The sequence below is a fragment of the Poecilia reticulata genome, chromosome 15 (genome assembly GCF_904066995.2).
Source record: "Poecilia reticulata chromosome 15, P_reticulata-male-v2, whole genome shotgun sequence".
Lineage (NCBI taxonomy): Eukaryota > Metazoa > Chordata > Actinopteri > Cyprinodontiformes > Poeciliidae > Poecilia > Poecilia reticulata.
Window position 1 is genome coordinate 20,081,593 of NC_088844.1, and position 23,927 is coordinate 20,105,519.

At 36.2% G+C, this 23,927-nt stretch overlaps 1 protein-coding gene across 34 annotated transcripts in view; it reads left to right on the forward strand.

Moving 5' to 3' along the window:
- Window positions 1-23,927, forward strand: part of LOC103477041 (neurexin-1a) — a 264,906-nt gene that overhangs the window by 212,262 nt on the left and 28,717 nt on the right. For 26 of the 34 annotated variants that reach the window (XM_008429897.3, XM_081616361.1, XM_008429894.3 and 23 more), the window contains 3 exons: window positions 4,035-4,206; window positions 12,335-12,424; window positions 13,780-14,099. In XM_008429897.3, the coding sequence (XP_008428119.1) occupies window positions 4,035-4,206; window positions 12,335-12,424; window positions 13,780-14,099 (582 nt within the window). The remainder of the gene's footprint in view (window positions 1-4,034; window positions 4,207-12,334; window positions 12,425-13,779; window positions 14,100-23,927) is intronic. The other 8 variants (XM_008429906.3, XM_081616370.1, XM_008429905.3 and 5 more) reach the window with 1 other exon arrangement.

Here is a 23,927-nt window from a genome sequence, read left to right on the forward strand (position 1 = left end):
ATCCATCCATCCATTTTCTTTCAGTTAGTTTTTTTTTTATTTTTTTATAAACTACTTTGACTGTTTAACACATCTGTTCAAACATAGTTTACAGACATGATTGGAAGAAAAAAAACGATGCCACTCAACAAACCTAATGACTCCAGAGAGAAAAAAAAAACCCACTTGGTCTGCTGAGGATGTTGTGTAATTTTATAGCTGGTATAACAAGTTTCTGTGTTGGTATAATGAGTGCAGATGGGGAGTTTTAACGACAAACTGACTCTGAGTACTGCTGCAGCTACTCCACCCTCCAGCTGCAAGGATGGGAAGCATAAAAAAAGAGCAGATTAGAGGAGAATAGTGGATCAACTTCATCAGTTAATTAAACTCCATTGCAGCTTGATGAGCAATTAATCAAAGCAGCGTGCCGAGTGTCAGGCAGGGCTGAGCTGTTCGGGTGCGGTGTGTGTGCTCTGTGTAGTATGTTCCTGGGAGGGCGGCCCTGTGGGGACCAGCACTTACCAAGTGAGCAGCCCTAAAATTGAGCAGGGTGTAATGGCTGGGCTCATGTTAGCATCTATCAATCACTCCCTGACATAAGCCAACACCCCATTTGTGCTCCAGGATTAGGCTCGTCTTAGTTCTAAAATTAACAGTGAACTAGTTGTCTAAGTCGATCTCTTTTCAGTATGCGTCGAAATGTATCAGATTTATATTATGAAATAGAATATTTATAAAATATTCTTACACAGATTACAACTCAGATAAAAGAAGCAACAACAAATGGAGTTTCGTTGACTCCATTTGTTGCATCCCAAGAATTTGAGTATTTGTTTTCAGCCTTTTTTACTTGGATATGACTAAATTAAATTCAGTGCTTACAGTTGGACTTTTAAAATAGTATTTTAATTTCTTCAATCTGATCGCCACATGTCATTCTACTGTCTTTCATCTACCTCCTCATCTCTTTCTGCACCACCGCCGAGGCGCTCTTTATGCTTTGAAAATTCAAGTTGGCAGTTTGTGACTAAATGCAGTAAATTTATTAACAAGACCGCAGGGAACATTAAAAGTCAATTGAAGGAGGCTATTAAAAGCAGGATTTTAATTGGGTTAGTGCCTTGGCTGAAACTTTTTTTTTTTACCCTGTCTCTTTTTCTAAGAGCGATAGTCATAAAAAAAAGTTCAGAATTAATGCGTTCAGTATGCGCTAGTCCTTGAAAGAAAGTCCCATTTTAAAATCGCAAGGCTTGTTTCATGTTTTTTTATGCCATTATCCAAGACTTTAAAATTCAGGAAACTGTGGAAAATCAGTCTAACTGTAAAGTCTGATTATACCATATGCTCTATTCCTGTGCTTCCTCCTAGTGAGAAGCTCATTTATCAATGTTGTATGGTGGAACAGTACATCTCTTTGAATGGCATAGTTTAACAAGATTTTACACACAACACATGTGTCTGCAGATTAGCACTTGGTCAGATCTGATAAACTAACTATAGCTGTTGTATCTATTTGCTTCTCCGTTTTAGCAGGTCGATGTTAGGGCCTGCAAGCAGTGAGTAAATTATGTTAGCACTGTAGCTTTACTGGATCAGATTATATAATCTGTTGAAATTACATTACACACCATAGTATTGTCCTAGTTTTGGTAACATGGTGTGACACATTACAAATGGCTTTAATTGCGCTGTGGCTGCTGGCAGTTCTGACATACTCGACTCTTCGGTGCACTTCGAGGGGCCGGGGTCTCGGAGCGTGCATACTCATGTTTGTTTAGTGGCGGACTCAGAAAGGGAGTCGGCCTGTGCACATGGGAGAGTTGGAAAAGAGAGATGGCGAGGCGGCAGCATATTGGTTGTGCTGACTGGATAATGACATGCAAAGTGCTGCGCCGCTATACTGGGCTGAGCCTCCGACCAGATGCTGCTTTCACTGCAGCTCATAAGCAGAGAGAGCGGTCGGCTGCACCGACATATGCACTCGTCTTCGATGGATTAAACAGGAGGATTGAGGGACTTCGATCATGTACTGTAAAAGGAGCTTATTAAAGCTAATACTCATTATGTGAAGGAGACTGTGGATAAGATGAGTTCTGAACCTCAGAGGTATTTTTGTGTTATTTCTTCATAGTTGGAGTTCATGCAGCTTCTGTATTAAAAGTGCCTGAAAGGGCCTGAAAAAACTTTACAGATTGAATTGTGCCTTATGAAGACAGAGTTAAGAGGATTATTCATGTTTGTAGCGAATAAAGAGTGCCAGATGGCAACTGTACACAAAGGGGCTTAGCAGGTAAAGTTAATATTAGCTGAATAATTTACTTAATTTTGTTATTTAATTATATATATAAATAGACAGTATAATACATAAGGTAATGAATCTCATTGTGTAAAATCTGGGACGCCCCATTAAATATTCAGTTCATTGTTAATAAATGTTCTCATAACAATGTCTAATCTTCTTATCTCTGAAATACAAAGTGATTTAATTGCACCAGATAAAAAAAAAAAAACTTGTTTTACATATGAAACAAAAGATATCAACACACATCTTTTTTGGTGAGGAATCAGTCAGGACACCTTTCCACCAATAGTTTTTCTTACATTCTTAGCCTCAAATTACTTCAGTGAGATGCTTTTCCAGCCTCTGGCATCGGTCTGTGGAATATTTGCTCCCCTTCTCACAGACATACGCAGTTGGGCATAAATTTAATTTACGACGAATTTCACAGCATCTCTGCAACATCCAAACCTGGGATTTGAGTCTTCCTATGACTTTCCGGTGTTTAATTTGCAGCCAATTATTGATAGATTTACTGACTTGTGTCCTTGTCATGTTGCAGGATTCTATTCTTAAGTTTTTCTCTCTAAATTGCCCTAGTTGTAAGAATGTGGGCATGGTCTGTGGCAATCTCTCTCCCGATGACCGCTGGAGCCCCTCTGTTGCCCTACAAGAACAAGCAGGCGTAGAAAACAAATAGATGGATCTCACGTGTTTGTCAAATGCTGTCTGATATACGGTAGATGGTGAATTCCTTGCTGGTGAGCTTGTTTTTTAGTTTTTTTCAGCCTTCTGTTTATCAGGGGATCACTTTCAATTTCCGATTGCTTTAGAAGGCCAAGCCTGGGCATGTTGGTAGTTGTTTTGAATTCCCTCCATTTCAGTACTTTGCAATGAATGATTTTGAATTATTTTGAGATCAAACCCCTTCCCAGTCTCATAAGCCACAGACTTCTTTCTGAATGCCTCAGACACCGCTTTAAAATTTCCACAGTATTCAGTCTTACATCAACAGTCAAGACATGAAAATATGAAACCTAGTGTTAAAACCTGCATCTTCGAAGCTATGAACAATGATGTACTAGTAATGTTCACCTGATGTGGTACAACTATTTTTAATTTTAGTTATTTTAGGTGGGAGTAAATATGGTACTGGTATACAATACTCCTTCAAAGAAATGCATTTTTTTGTACCTTTAAAAGAAAACTCACACACACACACTTGGAAAACATCATACAATGCATATGCAATGGAAAAACAAATTGTAATAAATGCTATTCACACAGAGAACAAGGTGTTATATATGACACTTCAAGTGGAGACTTTTTGAAACAATGGGATCACAGTTAGCAGTAAACAAAATACACAAAACAGTAAAAAAAACTTTCCACAAACCCATCTGAATTATAAAATGCTCTAAAAGCTCTAAAAGCAGTGCAGTTCTTGTCAGACAGGAAATAAATGAATCACTCATAGATGCAATGTGTCTTGGCATAAAAGCATTATGTTGTCTCCAACATCAGTTCACTTTCAACCTTTCACAATGTAACTATATTTCCATCTCCTGAGACAAAAAAATTTAACAATTATATGTTATGGAAAGCTCAACATCCCCAACTGTTTCTGTATGTAACAATTTACAACGTAATGTTTCACAAATTACAAGCCGTTTTTTACAAAAATACGCTTTGATATAGTTCGTAACATCTTTGTGCACAGTGACACATACATCATTGCTAAAACGTCTTTTTGTCTGTGCTCTTCTCCTTTCAGGAAAAAGGAAACATTGCTGTAGTATTTAATGTGGGAACAGATGACATAAACATCGAGGAGACATCAAAGTTTGTAAATGATGGAAAGTACCATATAGTGAAGTTTACAAGGAGTGGGGGTAATGCCACTCTGCAGGTGGATGACCTGCCAGTCATTGAGCGCTACCCCACAGGTGAGTCCCACCGCTTTGCCTACAATTGCATCTGCTGCAGCCTATAGGAGGCAAAATGACCTAGATGTTATCAAGCCAGCTATTAAAGGCTTATCTGTTAGGATGTCTTTATGTTAACCTGGCATGGGCTTTAATTGCTATTTATGTTTCTGTTTTCAGCAGCTGTTAGGAATCCCACCAGTGTTGCTGAGTTTTATTACTAGATAATGGTCAAGATAAGGCTGTTAAGTAACCTTTACAAAATGAGTCAAAGCTGAAGTTGCACTTTCCTATTTAAAAGCCTTAAGTAATAAATGGTCTCAAAGGACAGTCAACCACACTGTCTGTATGTCTGTGTTATGCTCTTTCAATCCACCTACAGTCTACTCTCTAAGGGGCTTAGATCAATAGACCATTCCCTGACAAATTACCACTTTTATTGTAACCGTGTGCCGTTTAATATATTTATTTCTTCATCAATATTGTTGATTGATTTATTAATTGATGAATGGCATTGTGTTGGACAAGCCTATAATAACAGTCAAAGTAAATGTAGTGCTTATGGAGAATTAAACACCATGTTGATGATTGGCTACCTTTAACAGCTAGTTTAAGCATAGAAACGCACTTTAACATTCATCATTTTGACAGCATAAACCACAATTACCCACGCAAAATCCAAGCTGTGTTAATTTTCTTAGTCATTAGTGCTGCTAATAATTTCATTTGTGTAGCACTTTTTATAAACACACTTTACATGACAGCAGAAGATGAATGCAGTAATTGCAGCCCTGTGTAATGGCTGGGAAGTAACTGGAAAAAGAAAAGTAGGCTTAAAGTAGTAGAAATGTTGTTCCCAACCGTCGACAACTCAACCTTTTAGAAATGTGCCATGTTTTTCAGGAAAGGCAACTTTGTGCCACTATTTTTAAGGTGAAAAATATGCAGTAGTCTACTGGTGAACCAGTAAAACTCAGCCACACTGGTGTGTTTCTGTAAAGTCTTAAAATGTCAGTTATTCAAATTTCGATGCTACTGTTTGTGTTGTTGAAACTCTTAACTTCTTTACCTGCTGTAAGGCTTTGACAAAAGCTACAGAGAGCCGAAGACATGCCAAAGTGATAGATGCAAATCCAAATCTGAGTTCCGCTGTAGGTACAAGCTATTGTTCCAGAAAAGCAAAAGTTGCACAATCACATTTGTTAAGCTGTGAGAAACCGCAACATGTGTACGCCACAAAACACAGACAAAAGAACCTGTCTCTTTCTTGTCTACATAACCTTTAGTGACCTTTCTGCGGAGAATTGTGCATTCATCTAAATGATAGATGGTCGTATGACTGCAACCCAAACCTCACAGTTTGCCTGAGGTGGAAAAGCAAAACGGAAAGCTTTTGACGTGGTCGTGACAGGATGTGAAGCAGATTTAAACGCGGCCGTGCTCCCATCTCTGCATTTAAACATGCGTGCTGTAAGGGGACTCCTGTGGTTAGCGCTGTTGCCTCACAGCTAGAAGGTTGCCAGTTTAAATCTTGACTGGGATCATTTTGAGAGGAGATTGCACATTCTCCCTATGCATAGATTCCCTCTGGGTAAACCACCTTCCTCACGCAGGTCCAAAAACAAGCATGTTAGGTTAATAATGACTCTCAACTGGAAGTGAGTGCCAGTGCATGCATGCATCTAAACACTAAAACGTGCTGGTGACCTGTCAAGGGTGCAATTGCATTATTTTAAAACCGTAACAGATACAGATAGAGTACAGAAAACGGATTACGTCGTTATTAAAGTCAAAATAATTTAAGTTTAATTTAGCTTACCATAGTTTATTTAATTGTTTAAAACAGTAGTAAAAGATTGTTGAAAAGATAACAAATCTGTGGAGCAGTGAAATGCTGACAGACAGATAGAACTCCTGATTTCAGCTCATTTAATCAAGTAAATGTTACCAAACTCTGAATTTTTAAACAGACTATTTTTGATGATGCCCCATAAGACAGCCTGTTGCAAAGTGAAAGGGTTGACTCTGCTTCTGCTGGATTTGAATTGGACTGTTGAGTTGAGGGCAGAACAAGGCAATGGATTTTTTTTGTTTTGCAAAAGTCAAATTATTTCTTATGATAATATCTCTCATCCATGCAAAAGGTTTTTGTATGTTTTGTCTGTGCTTTGAACCACATCACTGGAACTATTCTATCCCACTCAGTGAATTATTTTAGTCAATTGAAAAGATAAACGTTTCAAAACAACTGAGCTACAATTGTTTTCGAGATATGTTTCAAACTCTTAGCTGAGCACTGCTTTATGCATGCTAAGAATCTTATTCTTTTAAATTTTGATACCATTAATCTTCACCTGGTTGCCACCCACCAAGATAGGGTAAATATTATGACATCGTTGATTGATATTTGAAAGAGTCTGTCTACATAAAATTTAGAAACATATTTGTAATATTCATGGTAGAATTTAATATTTACTAGCATAGTGTTGTAGTCCATCATTATATACATGTTATAAGCAAACTATAATTGAAGTCTACTATTAGCCTTCCCACACTTGAGGATTTCTTCATTTTTCTATAAATTGCATCTGATATGGCACCAGTCTAATACAGATAAAGTAACTATTACTAATAACCTCACAGAACATCACTTCTGTCTCCCAGCTGTCCATTTCAGCTGTAATTCTACTGATTTAAAGGTAAAAGTAGGAAAATGTTGACAAAAAAAAAAAAGACAACGACCATCCAACTTGCTTTCAAACCTGTCACAGCTTGTCTACCCAATATTTGACTAATTGAAATTCTCTTCAAAGTATTCTGAAGGGTGGATACTATGTGCATAAATCCTCTCATGGCAAGTGATGGACAAAATGATCAACCTCACCCCCACCAATCACACTTCAGTGACAATGCCTAGTCCGGCTACCTTATTAGGCCTGTAGCAAACTAATTACATCTAATCACAATTACAGCGTGGTCCTCCCCCCTTCCCCAGCACACAAAGTCATTATTCTCTCAGCTCGCTTGTTGTTTGATTAGCATCCATGCATTCCTCTAACATACTCATAATAGCAACCCTCCGTCCTTCTTAGGCCACTCACGGATCAACAGTGATTATAATAAAAGTGGACAAGAAAGATAAAAACGATGGCTGGAAAGTGAGAAGGAGAGAGGAGGAGTTTGAACTTGGGGCTGATGTGATATCACTCTAAAAGCAAGGAAATAATTGCTTCAACAGACCCACAACTACTGCCCTCATAACCTCATTAAAAAGTCTCATACTGGATGCTTAAAAGCCTTTAAAAGTCTTTAGGACAATTATGAGAATCTGAAATGCTAGCTGTGCATTCAGACACATAAGTAGTCTCATGTTTGTTGTAGCTTAGGTCGATCTTTCTTTTTTTTCTGTACATAATAGGGTTGTGCAGCAAAGAAAAAAAAAATCAGTTGCTTCTCCTGAGCCTTGGCCGTGGAAGTAATACCATCACAATTGTGCTGCCAAACCCAGAGGGTACAATGCAGTATCCTATCGAAGCATCCAATGAACACGCACTGCACACAAAGATAATGGAGAAGTCCCTGGCCTTATTCTTTTACTGTTATCAGAGCTCGGTGCACTTACAGTGCTCTCTGTCTCTTCCTCTCCTTAGCTCGCACTTCCTTCTTCTTTTTTCTGCCCTTTTTACCTTTGTCTGGCCGCCCCCCATGTCGATCCCACCCACTGTTTTTCAACAGTGTGGTCTGGTGTCTGCTCCGACATAAGGGGTGTGAGATTTATTCATCAAAACTCCTGCCTATCTCTGCTCATTTTCTTCCTTGGTCTAAAAAGTCAGCCTTTCTCTTTTGTCATAGAAGTCATCACACAGCATGCTTAAGAAGTATTCAGCGGCTATCGCAGTCAGACAATGGAAGGGTGCAAAATAGGGGGATGACTTTCCTTTTTTTCTTTTCTTTTTTTAACTGTGTCCTCCTAAAATCTTTACTATGGCTTAGCTTTGCCACCCTTATGAAAATTTGCTGGGTGGGCCACAATGAGAGCAAATCTTTCATAATCCTAATAGTTGGTTTTAAATATCTGTTTAGCTTAGAATTATCAGGTCCAGGTGTGAGCACACTGCCTTAGCATTTTAACTAAGAGTGGAAAAAAATTAATTCCAGGTTTTAAAATAAACCCTTAATATTAGCTTTTAATTTAGCACCAACAAGAGGCTCCAGATTAGCCAGCATCCACCCATCAGATCTTATGTTACTCCAGGACAGAAAAAAACCCCAACAATTTAGAGATTTATGTAGGTTTTTCCTATTTAATTGCCCCCATAACATCATCTCATCATCTCATAAACAATCCGAACATTGAAATATTTGCCCGTTATACGTGGTGAGAATCTGATGGCTTGTTATGAGATAAAGTTGCTGTCTTATCTGACCACTCCATTAACAAAAAAACAAAACAAAAAAGAAACAAGTGGGTAAGGGCATGGTGGCTCGGGTGGGACAGCTCAGCTGAATCTCTGCTGCCTGGCAGTGGAGATAAGACAGGCTGTCCCACACCAAACCAAATCACCGCTTAACAGCAGTCACAGGCTCTGCTCGCAGGCACGATGAATGGGCTGCAACAAAGCCCGGGGGATAGCATTGTTTAACACCCCATGGTTCTGCAGTGAGGATCAATACATGATCAGACCTTGATTATATCCACACTTAATTAACCTCAGCATAGAGATAGACTGAGCTTGCCATTGGATGCAGAGCCAGAAAGATAAGCTCTTTAAAATTAGTGCATATTTTTGCTCAGATGTGAAGGATTCTGGCACAATAGCAAGCTTTGTCTGGGCGCGAATATGTGTGTAACTGTATGGAGCATTTGCCTATAAGCACCTGGCAGCCCCCAAAGGATTTTCCATTAGTGTCTTGCATTCCTAATTAAAAAAAGGAAACTTGTAATCTTTGCTTCATAATTTTATTTGCACTTTGTAGCTGCATCGAGAACCTGTTTTTTTATTATTATTTTAACTACTTTAACAAATTAAACCACCATTTCTATTCCCAAATTCACACTGACTATTGATGAAAAGTATCAGGGAAAATGTCTTGAAATTCAACGTGTCTCCTCCCGGCTCTAAATTTATATGTCCTCACTGTCCTTTCATCAGCTGTAGGCTAGCATTTCTCCAAAGCACCAATCTGCTCCTGACCTCTCCTCAGATGAGGTGATGCAGTGGCAGGAAATGGAGAGGTGACATAACTAACACTCCATGACTGGCAAATGGAGGTGACAGGAATTAACAAATCCCATGAATGTTCCATTCTAACAGCAATCAAGGATTATTCATCATTTTGTCTCATTGAAAATACCGAGAGGCACAGCTGTGTTTGGCTGCGTAAACATTTGCCCCCAACAAATGCACTATTTACCCATGTTGGATCGTGCAAGCTATAATCTGTGCCGAAAACTCTTGGGGAAAGCATTTACCACACTTTAGTCAGTGAAGGAAATTTAATAGGAGCTCTTTCAAACTGTGTGCTGTTGAATTTAAAGAGAATTCTTTATATAATGTAAAATGACTTAATGGGAACGTGCTGTAAATGAATGAAGTCTGTGTTACTTCAAGAATATAGAAAGGCTTGCATTTTATTAAATATGCGTCAAATGAAATGTTCCCTCTTGATTGTGTTTAGATTGAAAATCACAACCATTATTATTCTTTAAACTTCATTTATGTGATATTAAATCCCCCTGGGACAAAACATGTGCAGGATGTGTTTCATCACGGATTGCATTAATGCTTGCATTCATACTGTTAAAACATCAAATCAACATCTGATAGATGATTTCATACTGCCTTGGAAATATTTTTAAAAGCTACTTTAATGTTCAGTCGGTCCTTTGGGCTTCTTTCCTTTGCAGAAGCTATTTTGTTTATACAAGCAATTCCTTAATAAGGCTCTGAGTCAATTTGCTACCTTGTCAATTTGGACTTTATTTCTCTTAGTAAAGTATTTTGAGGAATGATACAGATTGACATAACAGAAATACCTAAATTCTACTTTTATTTCAGGCCACTTGTATATGATTTCCAATAAAGGTAGTTCTGATCCATTTTTGGGTCCAGTTGACTGCGAGATTCTTCACTGTAATAAAACTAAATGATTATGTTTCAGTAAACCTGTGTGTATTATTAAGAAGTGCCTTAAATCCCACAGTCTTAAGAGACACATTTATTTTGACCCCACAAGTTTTTGCTCTCGTCATGGTACTGATCCTGTGTGCACTTTAATCAGTTTTTCTATGTGTCGTTTTGGAAATTGACGATCTGGCGGCACTGCCCCTACAGTCCCAACATGACATTTTCCGTGCTCCTCCATGCTAAGGACGCTTAAAAAAATATCCCTAAGTTTTACAAAAAGACATTTGGAAGACCAAAACTTTAAAGGTACAAAATGTCAAAGAGAGAAAATGACCAGCACCATTTCTTTATCTGTAATAATTGCTCAAATATTACAATGATTTCTGAACCAGCGACTATACTTTTACCTCAGAGTTTAACATTTTCTTAGGCGATGACCCATTATTTCTCAGACACTGTTTATAAATAAGTAAAATAGATTAATGCATTGTTTGCGGTCTAGATCTAAAAGCAAGTGAAATGCATAATCACTGTGTTTCTCATTCAAACACCTTCTGTAACAGGAATGATGGTTAAGGAAATTTAATTATGCTGAAAGAACAGACAAAAAATGCACTAAATGAGTTTTTTCATGGCAGGCTCACTTGGCTTCATCCATGTTTATTTTTTTTTACCAACTGAAAAATGGGCATTGTTTAGCAATGTTGCTCTCACATTAGCTAATGAAGTAATAATAAAACACCCTAAATTCTTGCGTGGCTTTCAGAGTGCAGAACAAATCTTTCTGAATGGCTGTTGAGGTGAAAGTGCTCAACTAAATCTCACTCACAGACCATTGTGTTTCAACTTGGCACAGTCAACTGCATCCAAACACCATGAGCTGCACACACAAGCCTTAAATCCTTTCTCTGTGTGGCTGATCCTCAGCAGTAATTCAAGCTGATGTGATTAAAAATGTCTTTTTATGCGCCGCCTTACCTCCAAGACCTTTCATCTGATCAAACGTGCATCTGTTACAAGGTTAGCCTCCTCTGTTCATTTCTTTGCCGTTTTTTCTCCTCTCTGAGGCCATTCTCCACTGACTCATTGTTAGCTACAGGATCCTTTATCGGCCAGAACTGAATTAATATAGTTGATGGGACAAACATTGTCAATCTGCCAGAAGAATAGAGCTGACTGAATTCAATCTCAGCAGACAATACCAGGGGGAAAGCACTCAGAGACAGTGCCACTTTGCTGAACGTTTTCTGTTTTTGAGAGGTTATTGGCCTTGACAAAAGGGTGATGCAGAGTTTTCCTTCATTAAAGCCAGCATGTCCCTCCAATGTTGGAGTGCAGATGGTTTTCTGCTCTTATATAATTTACTTGGGCTATGTTTAACAAAATATTTTCCTAGCTGACATAAGTAATCCAATTAAACTCAAAACTTTACCAGTTGTAGCTTTTGTCAAAGCCATTTTATTACAGGGTTAACTGTGTTTGAACTTACATTGACATTGTCTTCTGACCAGATGTAATCTGTTTTAATTGTAATATTGCAAACATCTTAATATTTATTGTCAATTAGGCTATTGTTAAATGGGGGGTACATTTGTTAAAGTTAATATAACTATAAAAGATTTACATAATAATAAAATTAAATGATGATTCTTTGGTGTAGCTGGCCAAAAAGTCATATAAAAAGATGCCAAAGGAAATACAAATTTTAAGGGAAGTTTTTGGTAATGGTCATGTTTAAATTTGTGCTTTTGGTTGTTTAATAACATAGCTTTATTAATTAAAATGAAACGGTTCCATGATAGTTCACTTATTTTTGATAAACTAAATCTAATTTGTTGGCTAAAATAAAATAAAAAAGAGTGCAGTTTGTTCAAATTATGTTTTAGTAAATACTGTGTTTTAAATTTATAAATAAATATCAAATTAACTTTGTGCAGTCTTTAACTCCAGCTTTAAGTATGAACGTCTAACCTTTGACCTTACAGATTGTAACCAATGAAATGTCTCTTTAAACTTTAAAGGCAACATTGATAACGAACGCCTGGCGCTTGCTAGACAGCGAATCCCATACCGACTCGGTCGAGTAGTTGACGAATGGCTACTCGACAAAGGTAAAATCACTGATTAAAACTTCAAATAAAATAAACTGATCTTAACCAAGTTGTAGCACCATTTTGTAAATAATAAACCTAAAAAAGCAAATGTTCAGTAAAACGTAAAATAATTAAATGTTTTGAACAGTTAAATTTAGTTGGTAGTGTTTTTATAATAATGTATTTACTTTACAGATGTCAGCTCTTTTAATAAGTGTTTCTTTATGGTTAAAGGGACTGTAAATATGAATTTAAATTTAAATGTATCCAAGCTCATAAAAAATGTCTATAAAGTACTGTAGTGTTTTGCTGTAAATATAACTGATAGTTCTAAAAGTTGTAGTTTAGCTATTCACAGGTGTTTAAGTGTTATTTGAAACACTTTTATTATATTTAGATTACAAGGTGTTAGTGTTGTTTGATATATTCAGATAAAATGCTAACAATGATAAATAGTATGCAATATCAATTGGCATTAGAATTTTGAGTCCCTTTAACAGCTATTGTAAACATGTATAGTCATTGAGATAAAGAAACTGTAATATAAAATAAACTGAGTGCATGCTGTGTTTTCATAGTTCAATAACTAATTCATATTGTGAGCTAAAATATTATTAGCCCAATCATTTTATTTTCTTTTGGTGTTTATTCCTCCTGTTTGTATACAGTTTATTTCATATTTTATATTTTTTGTAATCTCAACAACTTGTTAATTTAACCCCCCCCGTCCCCTGTTTTGCTTTTGCTAAAAGGGTCAGAAGTAAAAGTGCAGGGTCTTATTGTTTTTTTATTCTTTTTCTTTTTTTCTTTTTTGAGTCTAGATACATAAAAAGTTTACTCTCACTGTCAGTTCCACTCAGTTTTATTTTATTTTTTTTATGTCGAATTTTAAGAAAACATGTCAGATAACACAACAGTAGAACAACAACATATATGTATTTCTATTTTTTTATTTATATTTTCAGAAAAAAAATATTAATTTTTCCTTTTTAAGACAGTTCCTCCTTGGTGAATTATTTTATTAAAACATCTTACAAATATATTAATTGCATTCCAATAACATTTAAAAATATTATTATTATTATCATTATTATTATTATCATTATTATTGGTAGAATTTCCTTTTAGCAAAGCTCTAATTTTTTATTTCTTTTTCACATTCAGCTTTTACTTTACTCACCCTTTTTATTGTCATCTCATTATTATAACTACAATAAATTACCAGGGTTTGTCCAGATACCTTGTAATTTATTGGTCCCATTAGCCACTGGGCAAATAATCTGTCTTTCTGTCCTTTTATTTCCTGTTTTAGTGAAAGTGGTTGAGTCTACAGTTTAGCGTTCCTGTATGTATGTAACATTCTTTTTCTGCAGGGCGACAGCTTACAATCTTCAACAGCCAAACTACTATACAAATTGGGGGCTGGGAGCGAGATCGGAGTCGATCCTTTCAGGGCCAGCTCTCAGGTCTCTACTACAATGGCCTAAAGGTGTTCAACATGGCCGCCGAGGGCGATCCCAATATAAAGATCCAGGGCAGCGTTCGGCTGGTTGGGGAGTCTCCCTCCTCTATCACGCCTCAGTCGAGCACCACAGCCAACCGCTCGGAAACATCCACATCCATCATGGAAATCACCACCACCACCGCATCTACCAGGAGAGTTAAACAGACCACACCGCGAGAACCCCAGCAGGTAGGAATATATATTTTTCTTCATTTCTACACACATCTCATAATATATTGCATTGATGTTCATACGTGGATAAGTAAACACTGAATGAGCAATCAGTTAAAAAATAAGTGCATCAGTTTATTTAGCGTTACATGTTCTTTCTTGAGCGAACATTTGTTTTACTTAAAAAAAAAAAAAAACTATAATATTTAGTAATGTATTCCACAGCTGGAGTACTATCTGCAGGTGCTCTTTCAAGCATTTCTCATGGTGGCAATCAGATATGGTTGGATAAGGTGGGTGTGTCTGTGAGTGATAGTGATCACATAGGCTCTTCATCATCCTAATCAGTCCTCCAGGTGTGTGTTACTTCTTAAATGTCAAAATGTGTATCATATCCAATGACATTGTTATCAGATAATTAATGTGTTGTTTTAGCCAAGAAAAGAAGTACCATTCTATTAAATCCTTCAGGGTAAAGCATGGACCAGTCTTACCTCTTAAATGTGTGCAGTAAGGAGGCCTTTAATGAAACCAATTTTTGGTGAGCAATAAATTGTTCCAGAAATGATTGCAATAAACATTAAAAGTGTCATCACTCGTGCACTCATTCACAGGAAAAGAATAGAGGGATCTTTAAATATCATCACAGACTTCAAGAACCTTTTTATTAAGGTTAAATCAGCCAATAGTTTAAAATAACTACAAATTACTTAATTTTGGATTAATAGGACTGGGATGAGAAATATTATAAAGTCTTATAGTACAGGTAGGTTTAGTATCATTTTTAAAATGTATACATTTTTTGTATTTACAAAAAATAACTTAATAGCTCAATTTGAAATGTTGAGAAAACAATTTTGTTGCTACAAATTCTAATAAACCACTGATAAATATTTTTAGACATATTAAGACCTTTTTTAAACTGATTTTTCTTTCTTCCACTTTATTATTAAGTAACATCAGTGCTGCAGCAGAATGAATGTACACCACAGCTGGTGGAGTAACAGACGAAGGGCTATTATGATGTCGTAATTCCTAGTGAAATGTTACCAAAGCACAAACTGAATTGGCTGGGAAGGAACAGACATTAACTGAAATGGAGCTCATTCTTATTTACGTCCATCATTGTAGAGAAAATTGAGGGATGAGAGGGAAAGACAGGGAGTGTTTGGTGATTTAGAAAATGAAAACAAAAAGGAAATGTAAGTATTGAAATGATCTTGGTATAATGATAGACTTGAATACTCTAATCAATAACAATTTTCCATGCTGCAGTCATGCATTCATCCCCTTCTTACCATTCTCTGAGCTCACACTTCCAACTGAATGGTTAGTAAAAAAAAAAGAAGCCTAGCTTCTTGTACCTGTTTAAAAAGTGCACATGACAGCAAGCATTTATGGGATCTGCAGGGAAGTGTTGATATCAGTTTGACTTAAAATTTCAGAGATGGATTGAATATAATGGAATAAAAAAGAAGAAACAAGCAGGGTTAGCTGTTTGTGTATGTAAATACAGTACTACACCCTTCCATCAGAGGCATCCATATGAGATAAAAGGTCACAGTATTAAAGAGTTGCTGAACGATGTGGGTGGATGATAAATGAGGCATGGAAAACTGTAGTCATTGGGAGCCTTCAAGAACATCGGGATGTATTTAACACAACAGCCTGATGAGTTACTGCAGTAGGACACTATTTTCTTCTGACACTAAACACTCAGACACCAGAACTGGTGAGAAATTTAAAATAGGAAAACTTTCATTCACTGTTTTCTTGTTCCATCTCCAATGTGAGAGTGAGTGTAAAAACAAAGATTATAGAATTGATCAAATTATTGATTGATCAAAATAATATAAAACGCACTTTATTTTTTTCTTCTTCCCTATAAAAGAGTCAAGGAGAAAGTATAAAACCTAAAAAATTGTTCATATACTTAGTTTTTGGAAAATGTATTGCACAGATTTAATCTGCAGTATTCTCAGTCATACAATACATTTAAAATCTGAAGAAACATTAAAGTGAGAATGCTCTTTAAGAAAAACGATCCGCATGCAATGCAACTCTTGATTACCAACATTTTGAAAAATTCTGGAAAATGTCTTTTAGTTTCGTCTTAAACTCCTAAATATTAAAATTATTAAGATGCTCTTGTTGGTTTTTAATTAATTAAATTACTCCAGCTTTTTCAGAGAAACAAACTAATACCTAGACAATGAACATATATACATTTAGATTTTACGAGGAAAATGGTGTGCTCACTAGTGCTCACTGGCTTCGCACACATTGTAAATATTCTAGCACAGTAAGATGTTTAAGTGATGCATGCTCCGCAGATTTAGGGTGTGCCGGCTTGCATTGCTCCACTTATCTCTCCAAGGGTAAAGTCACTGGATGGAATAATGATTTTGAAGGGTCCGGCTTTCTTCACACGCCCCTTCTGAAAGTTCCTTGAATGCTTGTCTGGGCTGATATTTTTGAATCCTCTGGGCTTCGGTTTATGGGTAATGTCATGTCATAGTCTTCTAAAGCCCCTGAGTGCAAAGTTATGCTTTATTAAAAAGACGATTGTCATTTTAGAGCAGAGTAGTGTAATCATTAACCACAGGGAAAAAAAAAAAAAGTTTGAGACAAAATTAGTTTTACAAGAGATTTGAATTCAGATCCCAGTTGGATTGACTTAATCTTAGAAGATGACATTAGCCAGTACAAAAAACAGTGAATGACACAGATGCCTTGCCTTGACGGTAACTCATATACTCATAGTTTCTAAATTAGTTGTCTCTGCAGTGACTCTCTTTAGATCTGCTTACTGCTGAATGCAGAGCAGGTACAGTATTGTTTTTGCTGAACTGTCACATCCTAATAGTGTATTTACATACAGCAGTGCTTAATCACATCCAATTAGACCATGCTTATGCATATATTTACTGACAATGAAACAGCAACTGTGTACATAAAATCACAAAGGCGAGATATGAGTTTCTTCTTCTGGATGTGAATCTCAAACTTATTTTTTAGGCACTCATTCAAAACATGACCAAAGTTGACCAATGTGCTTTACCATGAAGCAACAAAATAAATACAATGAAGAAACGTATAAGGCATAAAAAAGGAACTAGAAACAAATTATAAGACACAGTATTTACTAAAATCTCATTTTCTAATGCAATCAAATGAAAAGGTATGAAGTTGAGCAGTGTCACTTAACTTTGAGTCTACTAATTGTTAAATGTATTCTATATTTTGGTGCAGGTATTGCTAAAACCTGATTCAGTTTTTATTTTATTCTGGATGTTGAACTTTAAGAGAAACTCCACGACAATGTGATTGTTGAAGATATCCATTAAATAAGATGAGGTCACACCATTTCACACTTTACAAGTTGCCATTAACATTTTGAATTAAATTAACTTGTAGTCGAGGGAAAGATGACTCATGCAAACCCACCTACAGTTATAATGAAAGTATGAGCATCTCTTAATATAAGAGGTGGGTTTCTGTTTTTGCACACTTTAACTAATAAAAGTACAAAATGGCACAAGTGAAAACATTACTAAAAATTTGCAGGGCAGGAAAATAACTAACGTTGCAGTAATTAGGTACAGTTTGTCTGTACTCTGAACCATAAGTTTTTTTTTACAAGACTTTATACTTTTACTTGAGTTTATTTTGAGTAAACTCTTTTAGATCTGAAATCGTATCTCTTAAGGAGTGGAAATTAAAATAAGACTTTAAAAAAAACACTAGAAAAAACAGCGTTGAGTCTTCTTCCGCTGAATTATTATTAGGATATCATTATTTTGTATCAATTAGAAGACAGAGGTGCAAGAAAAAAACACATCAAATATAGTTCAAGATAACCTGTGAGAAAAAGAAACTCCATTGCTCTACCTAAGGGTTTAGTTTATAAGTATGAGAAAAGCAACACCTCTATCATAATGTAAACTCAGTTTGATTTATGTTGAAAGCTATGGCCATGTAAACATTCAGAACAATATTTTAAGAACAATTGTAAATAATATTTATGATTATAATTTGTATTAGTTAAAGCTGAAAACCGATCATCAGCTCAGAGGCAGTTATTTAAAACTAATAAATAGGAGGGACAGAGGATCTATTGGATGATCAGAACTGCCAGGTTCTGAATAGAAGGAAAACAGAGAAGCTTCATAGATGAAGTGGAAGATGCAGAAACAGATGCTGAGATGGAGGAGATGATCAGCTGAAGAGAATCCTAAAGACAGCAGCAGAACTTATAAAAAATTAATTCATTGGTACCTTTTCTTGTGTTTAAATATACTTTTATTAAAGTAACTGTACTTTTACATGAGTATATTATTTTTGCACTCTTTCCATATCTGCATCACTTTTACATCATGTTATTATTTAGCGCGATGGATGATGCAACACTGTCCATTGTCCCTTGCTGCATTGCACCAAAATGAGCCACATTGCATAAACCAAACGTGTATAATGATCTGATGTGGTGTTGTCAAACCTGCTTTCACCATGTAAAACAAAGTTGATTTTGACCATGTACCAGGCTGCAAACAGCGATCCAACATACTGCCTGACGGCTTAATGTTAGGGGTCACTTATCGACACATTTATGAAAAGAACTGGGACCAATCTAGGGTTAAGGTCTTTTTTTGAAGTTTTTTTGAAGCACTACTGACCTTTATTTGCTGTATTTAGGACATGAAATGATCAGAGAGAGAAAGGGGGAAGACATGCATTGAAGGTCCCAGGGTCAGCAATCGAACCCCGGATAGCTGCATGGGGCGCCTGCTCTACCGCTACGCCACACGCTGGCCTCAGGGTTACTGTCTTTCAGGGATTTCTGAATTGTTATGCTTCATATTGCATGTCATCAAGACATGTCTTTTCAATATATTTAAATGTATACCTCAAAATGTTGCAACATTTTTCCAGCTTACTTCATTTGTCTGTAAGTTTAATACAAAAAAGGTCAAAAACTGTTTCACTATGACATTATTATTGCACTTTTTTCTAGTTTATTTCATTTAACAGCTAGTCCAGAATGAGGATATTCGGGGTGCACCCCTTGTAAATAGCAGTTAATCCCAGCTAATGCTTAATCAAATTCACCTGAGTGATGCCACCCTACTTTCTGTAACACTTACGCCTCCAAGGAGAAAAAGGGGAAAAGAAAGGAAAGACGAACAACGGCTATCTAGAAGAGCCACTGAGCCACTGCATTTGACAGTGATGGATCCTCACATGCATTGCTTGGTATTATCTACACCAGCCAGCAAACATACAGTATATAAATCTTACAAGAATTTCCAAGTGTGAGGGTGCCATCCAACATTCACCAGTATCGTCTGCTGGAACATCATCTAAAATTGGTAATAGCTTCAGTGTCTCGCAAACAGACAAGGGCAGTATACAGAAAGAAGAGTGCTACATTATATACTGTGATAAAAAAAAACAACTATGGCCATAATTTGACAGAGTATTAGTATGCAGAACACAAGGAACACACTTTTTTCTGCATTCTGCATCATATTAAAATACGATGACAAAGTGTGACAATGGGTTGTCAACATGTACCAGACACCAGACCCAGGCATAAGCAGAGTGTATTGTCTTAAAAACCGGATGATATTCATAACATCATTAGTGATTGTACAAAAAAAGATTTTATATATATATATATATATATATATATATATATAAAGTTTAGCACCGATAAAGATTAGCTCACCTTAGTGTTATCTGATGTACTCTGACATACTTTCTGAATAATATTTAGCCAAATAAACAATGAAAATTGGACCACTCGGCAACACTCATTGACAATGTTTGGATGGCATTGAACATTTGTTTCCGGATCATAGGGGAAAAAAATAAGATGGTGAGGTTGCTTCAAATGTAATGTGCCTTATCATGTAGTGCAACTTCCAATACACAAATCCCATCACACACAAAACAGGGGTGCACCACAAGAGACACACCTCATTCACAGACTTGACAAAAGTAGGCCTTTTACAATGTATTCTTCATTTCATCTGATTATGGTTTTTGCAAACATGGTAAGGTAGGAAACAGAGTAATAGCCATTTTTGCCTTCAGTAGGAACATGTAAACAAATTACCGGTTTCTTCTACCCAGTTACCATTAGATTTTGAGCTTCAAGAGCCACAGCCGAATCTACAAATATAAATAAATACATTCTCTTAAATGCAGCTCAACTGATACATATGACATTCATATGGACAGGACAAATGTTATGTGCAAATATTCTAATGTCCAGTCTAAGAACATTATGTATCAGTGACACCTTCCAAGAAACTCCAATGTAAAATTTCAGGCTTTCATTTTTCTCATGAAGCCTTTTAATGCTCTACCATTGGAGTTTTACAGCTTGATTCTGAGAAAAAAAAACATCAAGAAATGCATGACTGTATCCTGTTCCTAGGGAGAACAAATGACCACTATGGCACATCATTGCCACCAAATGGCCAATTGGCCCTCCGATTTCAGAATTAACCCTGAGTGAGGTGGATGTAATGGCTATTCATTGCAAGTAAGTGACATTCAAAACACATTTTGAAGGCCATTTCATTTGCAACCGCAGCACATGGCTGACTTAACGCTGAACTGGTTCACAGTGGCTGTATTTGTTTGGTTCCTGAGACGATAAAGCAAAATCTGGCTCTGTTATTTATGGGGATAATAGAAGATTTGACATGCTGTACTTATATACCTCTAGTGAACTGTTTGGATGCCTTTAAGGCTCACTCTCTGTGACTCTTACAAACATAGTATAATAGAGTTAGTGTCACAATAATCTTGGAGTGAAAAATCTTCAGCAACCTTTGGTCCAATATCTACACAGTCTGCAGCCTTTTTCGCCTTCATAATCAGCCTTGCAATATGTACCTTTATTGGATTCATTGCTATCTATAGGCAATATTTTTGATAGTTTTGATACTTGCAAGAATTGTTTGACAAACTCGGGCTATGCTTCGGCGTCACACCCAGCAATTTACTCTCAGACATTTGATCTGACGGCTAAGAATGGCTTCTTTATTGCGAATGTAATAGTACTCCTAGTTATACTCGGTGTTGAGCTTCAGAAGGATTTAATTTACATTTATGTTATGTATATTTTACTTAGTTATTTCTTAATTGAAGTCCTTCCTTAATGTTACCCTTTGCATCCGGATTTTGTCACGTTATGCATTTAACGTTTATGCATTTTATTGGGATTTTATCTGCATATAGCAATGTATCATAGTTGTAGAGTGGTAGAAAACAGATGCATGATGTTCAATTTATTTTTAAAATCTTAAAAGAGCACCAAACATTTGTTTTGAGTTTGCTTGAGTGAGTATGCTGTAGAATCACATTTAGCTGCAATTAGAGTCCCAAGACCTTTTGGGCATCTAAGGTGTCTAAAAACAAATAAAGTGCCTCATTCCTTTTCACAGAATAGTCAAAATTTAATTGCATTAATGGCGGGAGTATACAAACATCAGTTTTTGTGTCTTGCCACAGAGTATCAAGTGGATTTATATCTGGAATTTGATTTAATCCATTGTGGTCTGGCAGTGTTTAGAGTAGTTGTCTAGCTCAAACCTGAACCTCCAGCCCAGCCTGAAGTCTTTGTAGCCTTTAACAGATTATCTTCCAGGATTGTTCTTTATTTAGCGTCAGCAGTCCTTGATAAACTCTAAACATCTTCTCTATTAAAAAGCTAAAGAAATACATTTCCACAGCCTGATTCTGCCACCGCTGTGTTTTACAGTGCGAACGGTGGGTTCTTTGTGATGTGACCATTGTAATTTAAACAAATCACTTCTAAAGAAGTGTGGTTGCACTAGATTTTACTTAGAGATATCAAAGCAAAACATAACTTAATACAAATTTATGCAACACCTCAGGTTTTTAGTTGACAAAAGTAAAATTGATAACCATATGTTTTGTTCTCCACTTCACAGTAATGCACCACTTCATGTCAGTATATTATCAGTAAACAGATGTGTAAATATCCTTTTTATTTCTCTACAGATTTTATTTTTCAAAATGACGACAAGGAAAATATCTTTCATCACAGTTTTTTCACGGTTTTCAGCTTTTCTTCACTTCACTTTATTTGTAAACGTTTAAAACTGCACAACATTTTAAGTAATATTCAGTGGGAAGAAAAAAAAACAAAACAAGCTTGAGGCATTGCCAACCCATTACTTAACAGGCTGTTAAGTTTCAGGAGTGCAGGGAGGAATAATCAGTCTGTCATCGGGCTAACCAGTTACACAGTCAGACATTTTATTTCCACATATCGTGACTGTCTTCTTTAAGGTTATGTCGCTGTCGAAATATCAAGTTACTTAGCAACAAAGTGCTCACAACAGTACAGTAAGTTTGCTCTTGATTGACATAGTAGATATTTGTGGAAATTACTTTGAAGTTGCCTTTCTTTTTAACTCATGAAAGTAAAAACTGCCATCATTAAACACGAAGGCACTTTGTGGGGCGTTCTGTGTGGCAGGTAAACTAAATTACATGTTGATTTTAATGCAGGATCAGAAAATCAGAACAATTAATATTTAATATTTCTCTTAAGGAACTTCAGCAACAGTCATAAACGAAAGCCTTCTAGGAGACTTGAATTTGTGATTCTTTACAGCTCAGTCAGCATGGACCGTCACTTTTGTTAGACAGCCATTTTTTAGGTCAAAGATGCCAAAGTGGAGATTGGCATCCGGGTTTTCGGCCGGGCCACTGCAGGACATTTCTGGACAGTACCTAATGCTGCTGCTCTGTTATCTTTGAATAGTGGTTCCAAATGTGTTCTGTTTCCAAATTACAAACATCCAGGTGGAGATTTAGAGTTCCCAGGTTTTTATTTTTTGCGTTCTACCTCAGTTTTGTGCTTTGAGATTAGAGATTTGTCAGGGGGAATTATTTGACAAGTGTGTTCAAATCATGTTCAGTATAATGAATTTACTCCAGCTGAATTGCAATTAATTTGCAAAGGCGTTTAAGGAATGATCAGGACTAATCAAATGTGCTTGAGCTCAATTTTACAGTATGTGAATGCTTTTGATTTTTTTTTTTAACCTATTATACTGAATGTTTAAATTTGTTACTAATTCATAAAAATGTCTCAAATCAAGTCTTCACTTTGTAAATTTTGAGCATTTTGTTCATGAAAAGTTTTAATTAGTTCAAATGCTAGTGTTTTTGAAATATTGCCACACTTTGCAGAGAACATTGCCAGATTACAGTCTCATATTTCTATTAGGAAGTGAACAGGATCATTGCTTAATGTTAAATTAATTTTACAGAGAAATTTACAGTAAGTCTCATTAACTAAAAGCCAGACATCTGTGTTGCAAGATCCTTAGTTTAAAAAATAACAGCAACCAACTTCTACATTTATAAGAAAGCGAATAATCAGCAGAATTTCAGTCACATTAGATGAGTACTATTTTATGTTTTAAAAAAGTCAAACTTATCAGCCTCACACTTGGAATCATACTGCAGTTTTTAGTGTGAGTGTAAGTGCCCTGGAAGCATGTGGGGTTTTCAATTATTCAGAAAAAGAAAACATCCTCAGGATAAAATTTCCCCTGCAATGCAGTTGTACAGGATTGACCATTGTACCTCTAGGAGACTGTATACTTTAGACAAAAGAATTAAAAGCAAAAGTACGGTACACATACTTCACTGACATGCACATCACTGCTTTTAATTGTTAATGATATTTCATTTCATTCAGTTTATCAAGGACAGCACGTATTGCGATTTACATCTTTAGACTGTTCAGAACTATCATGTTGCCGCTGAAATTATTTGCAGCACTTTTTATGGTCC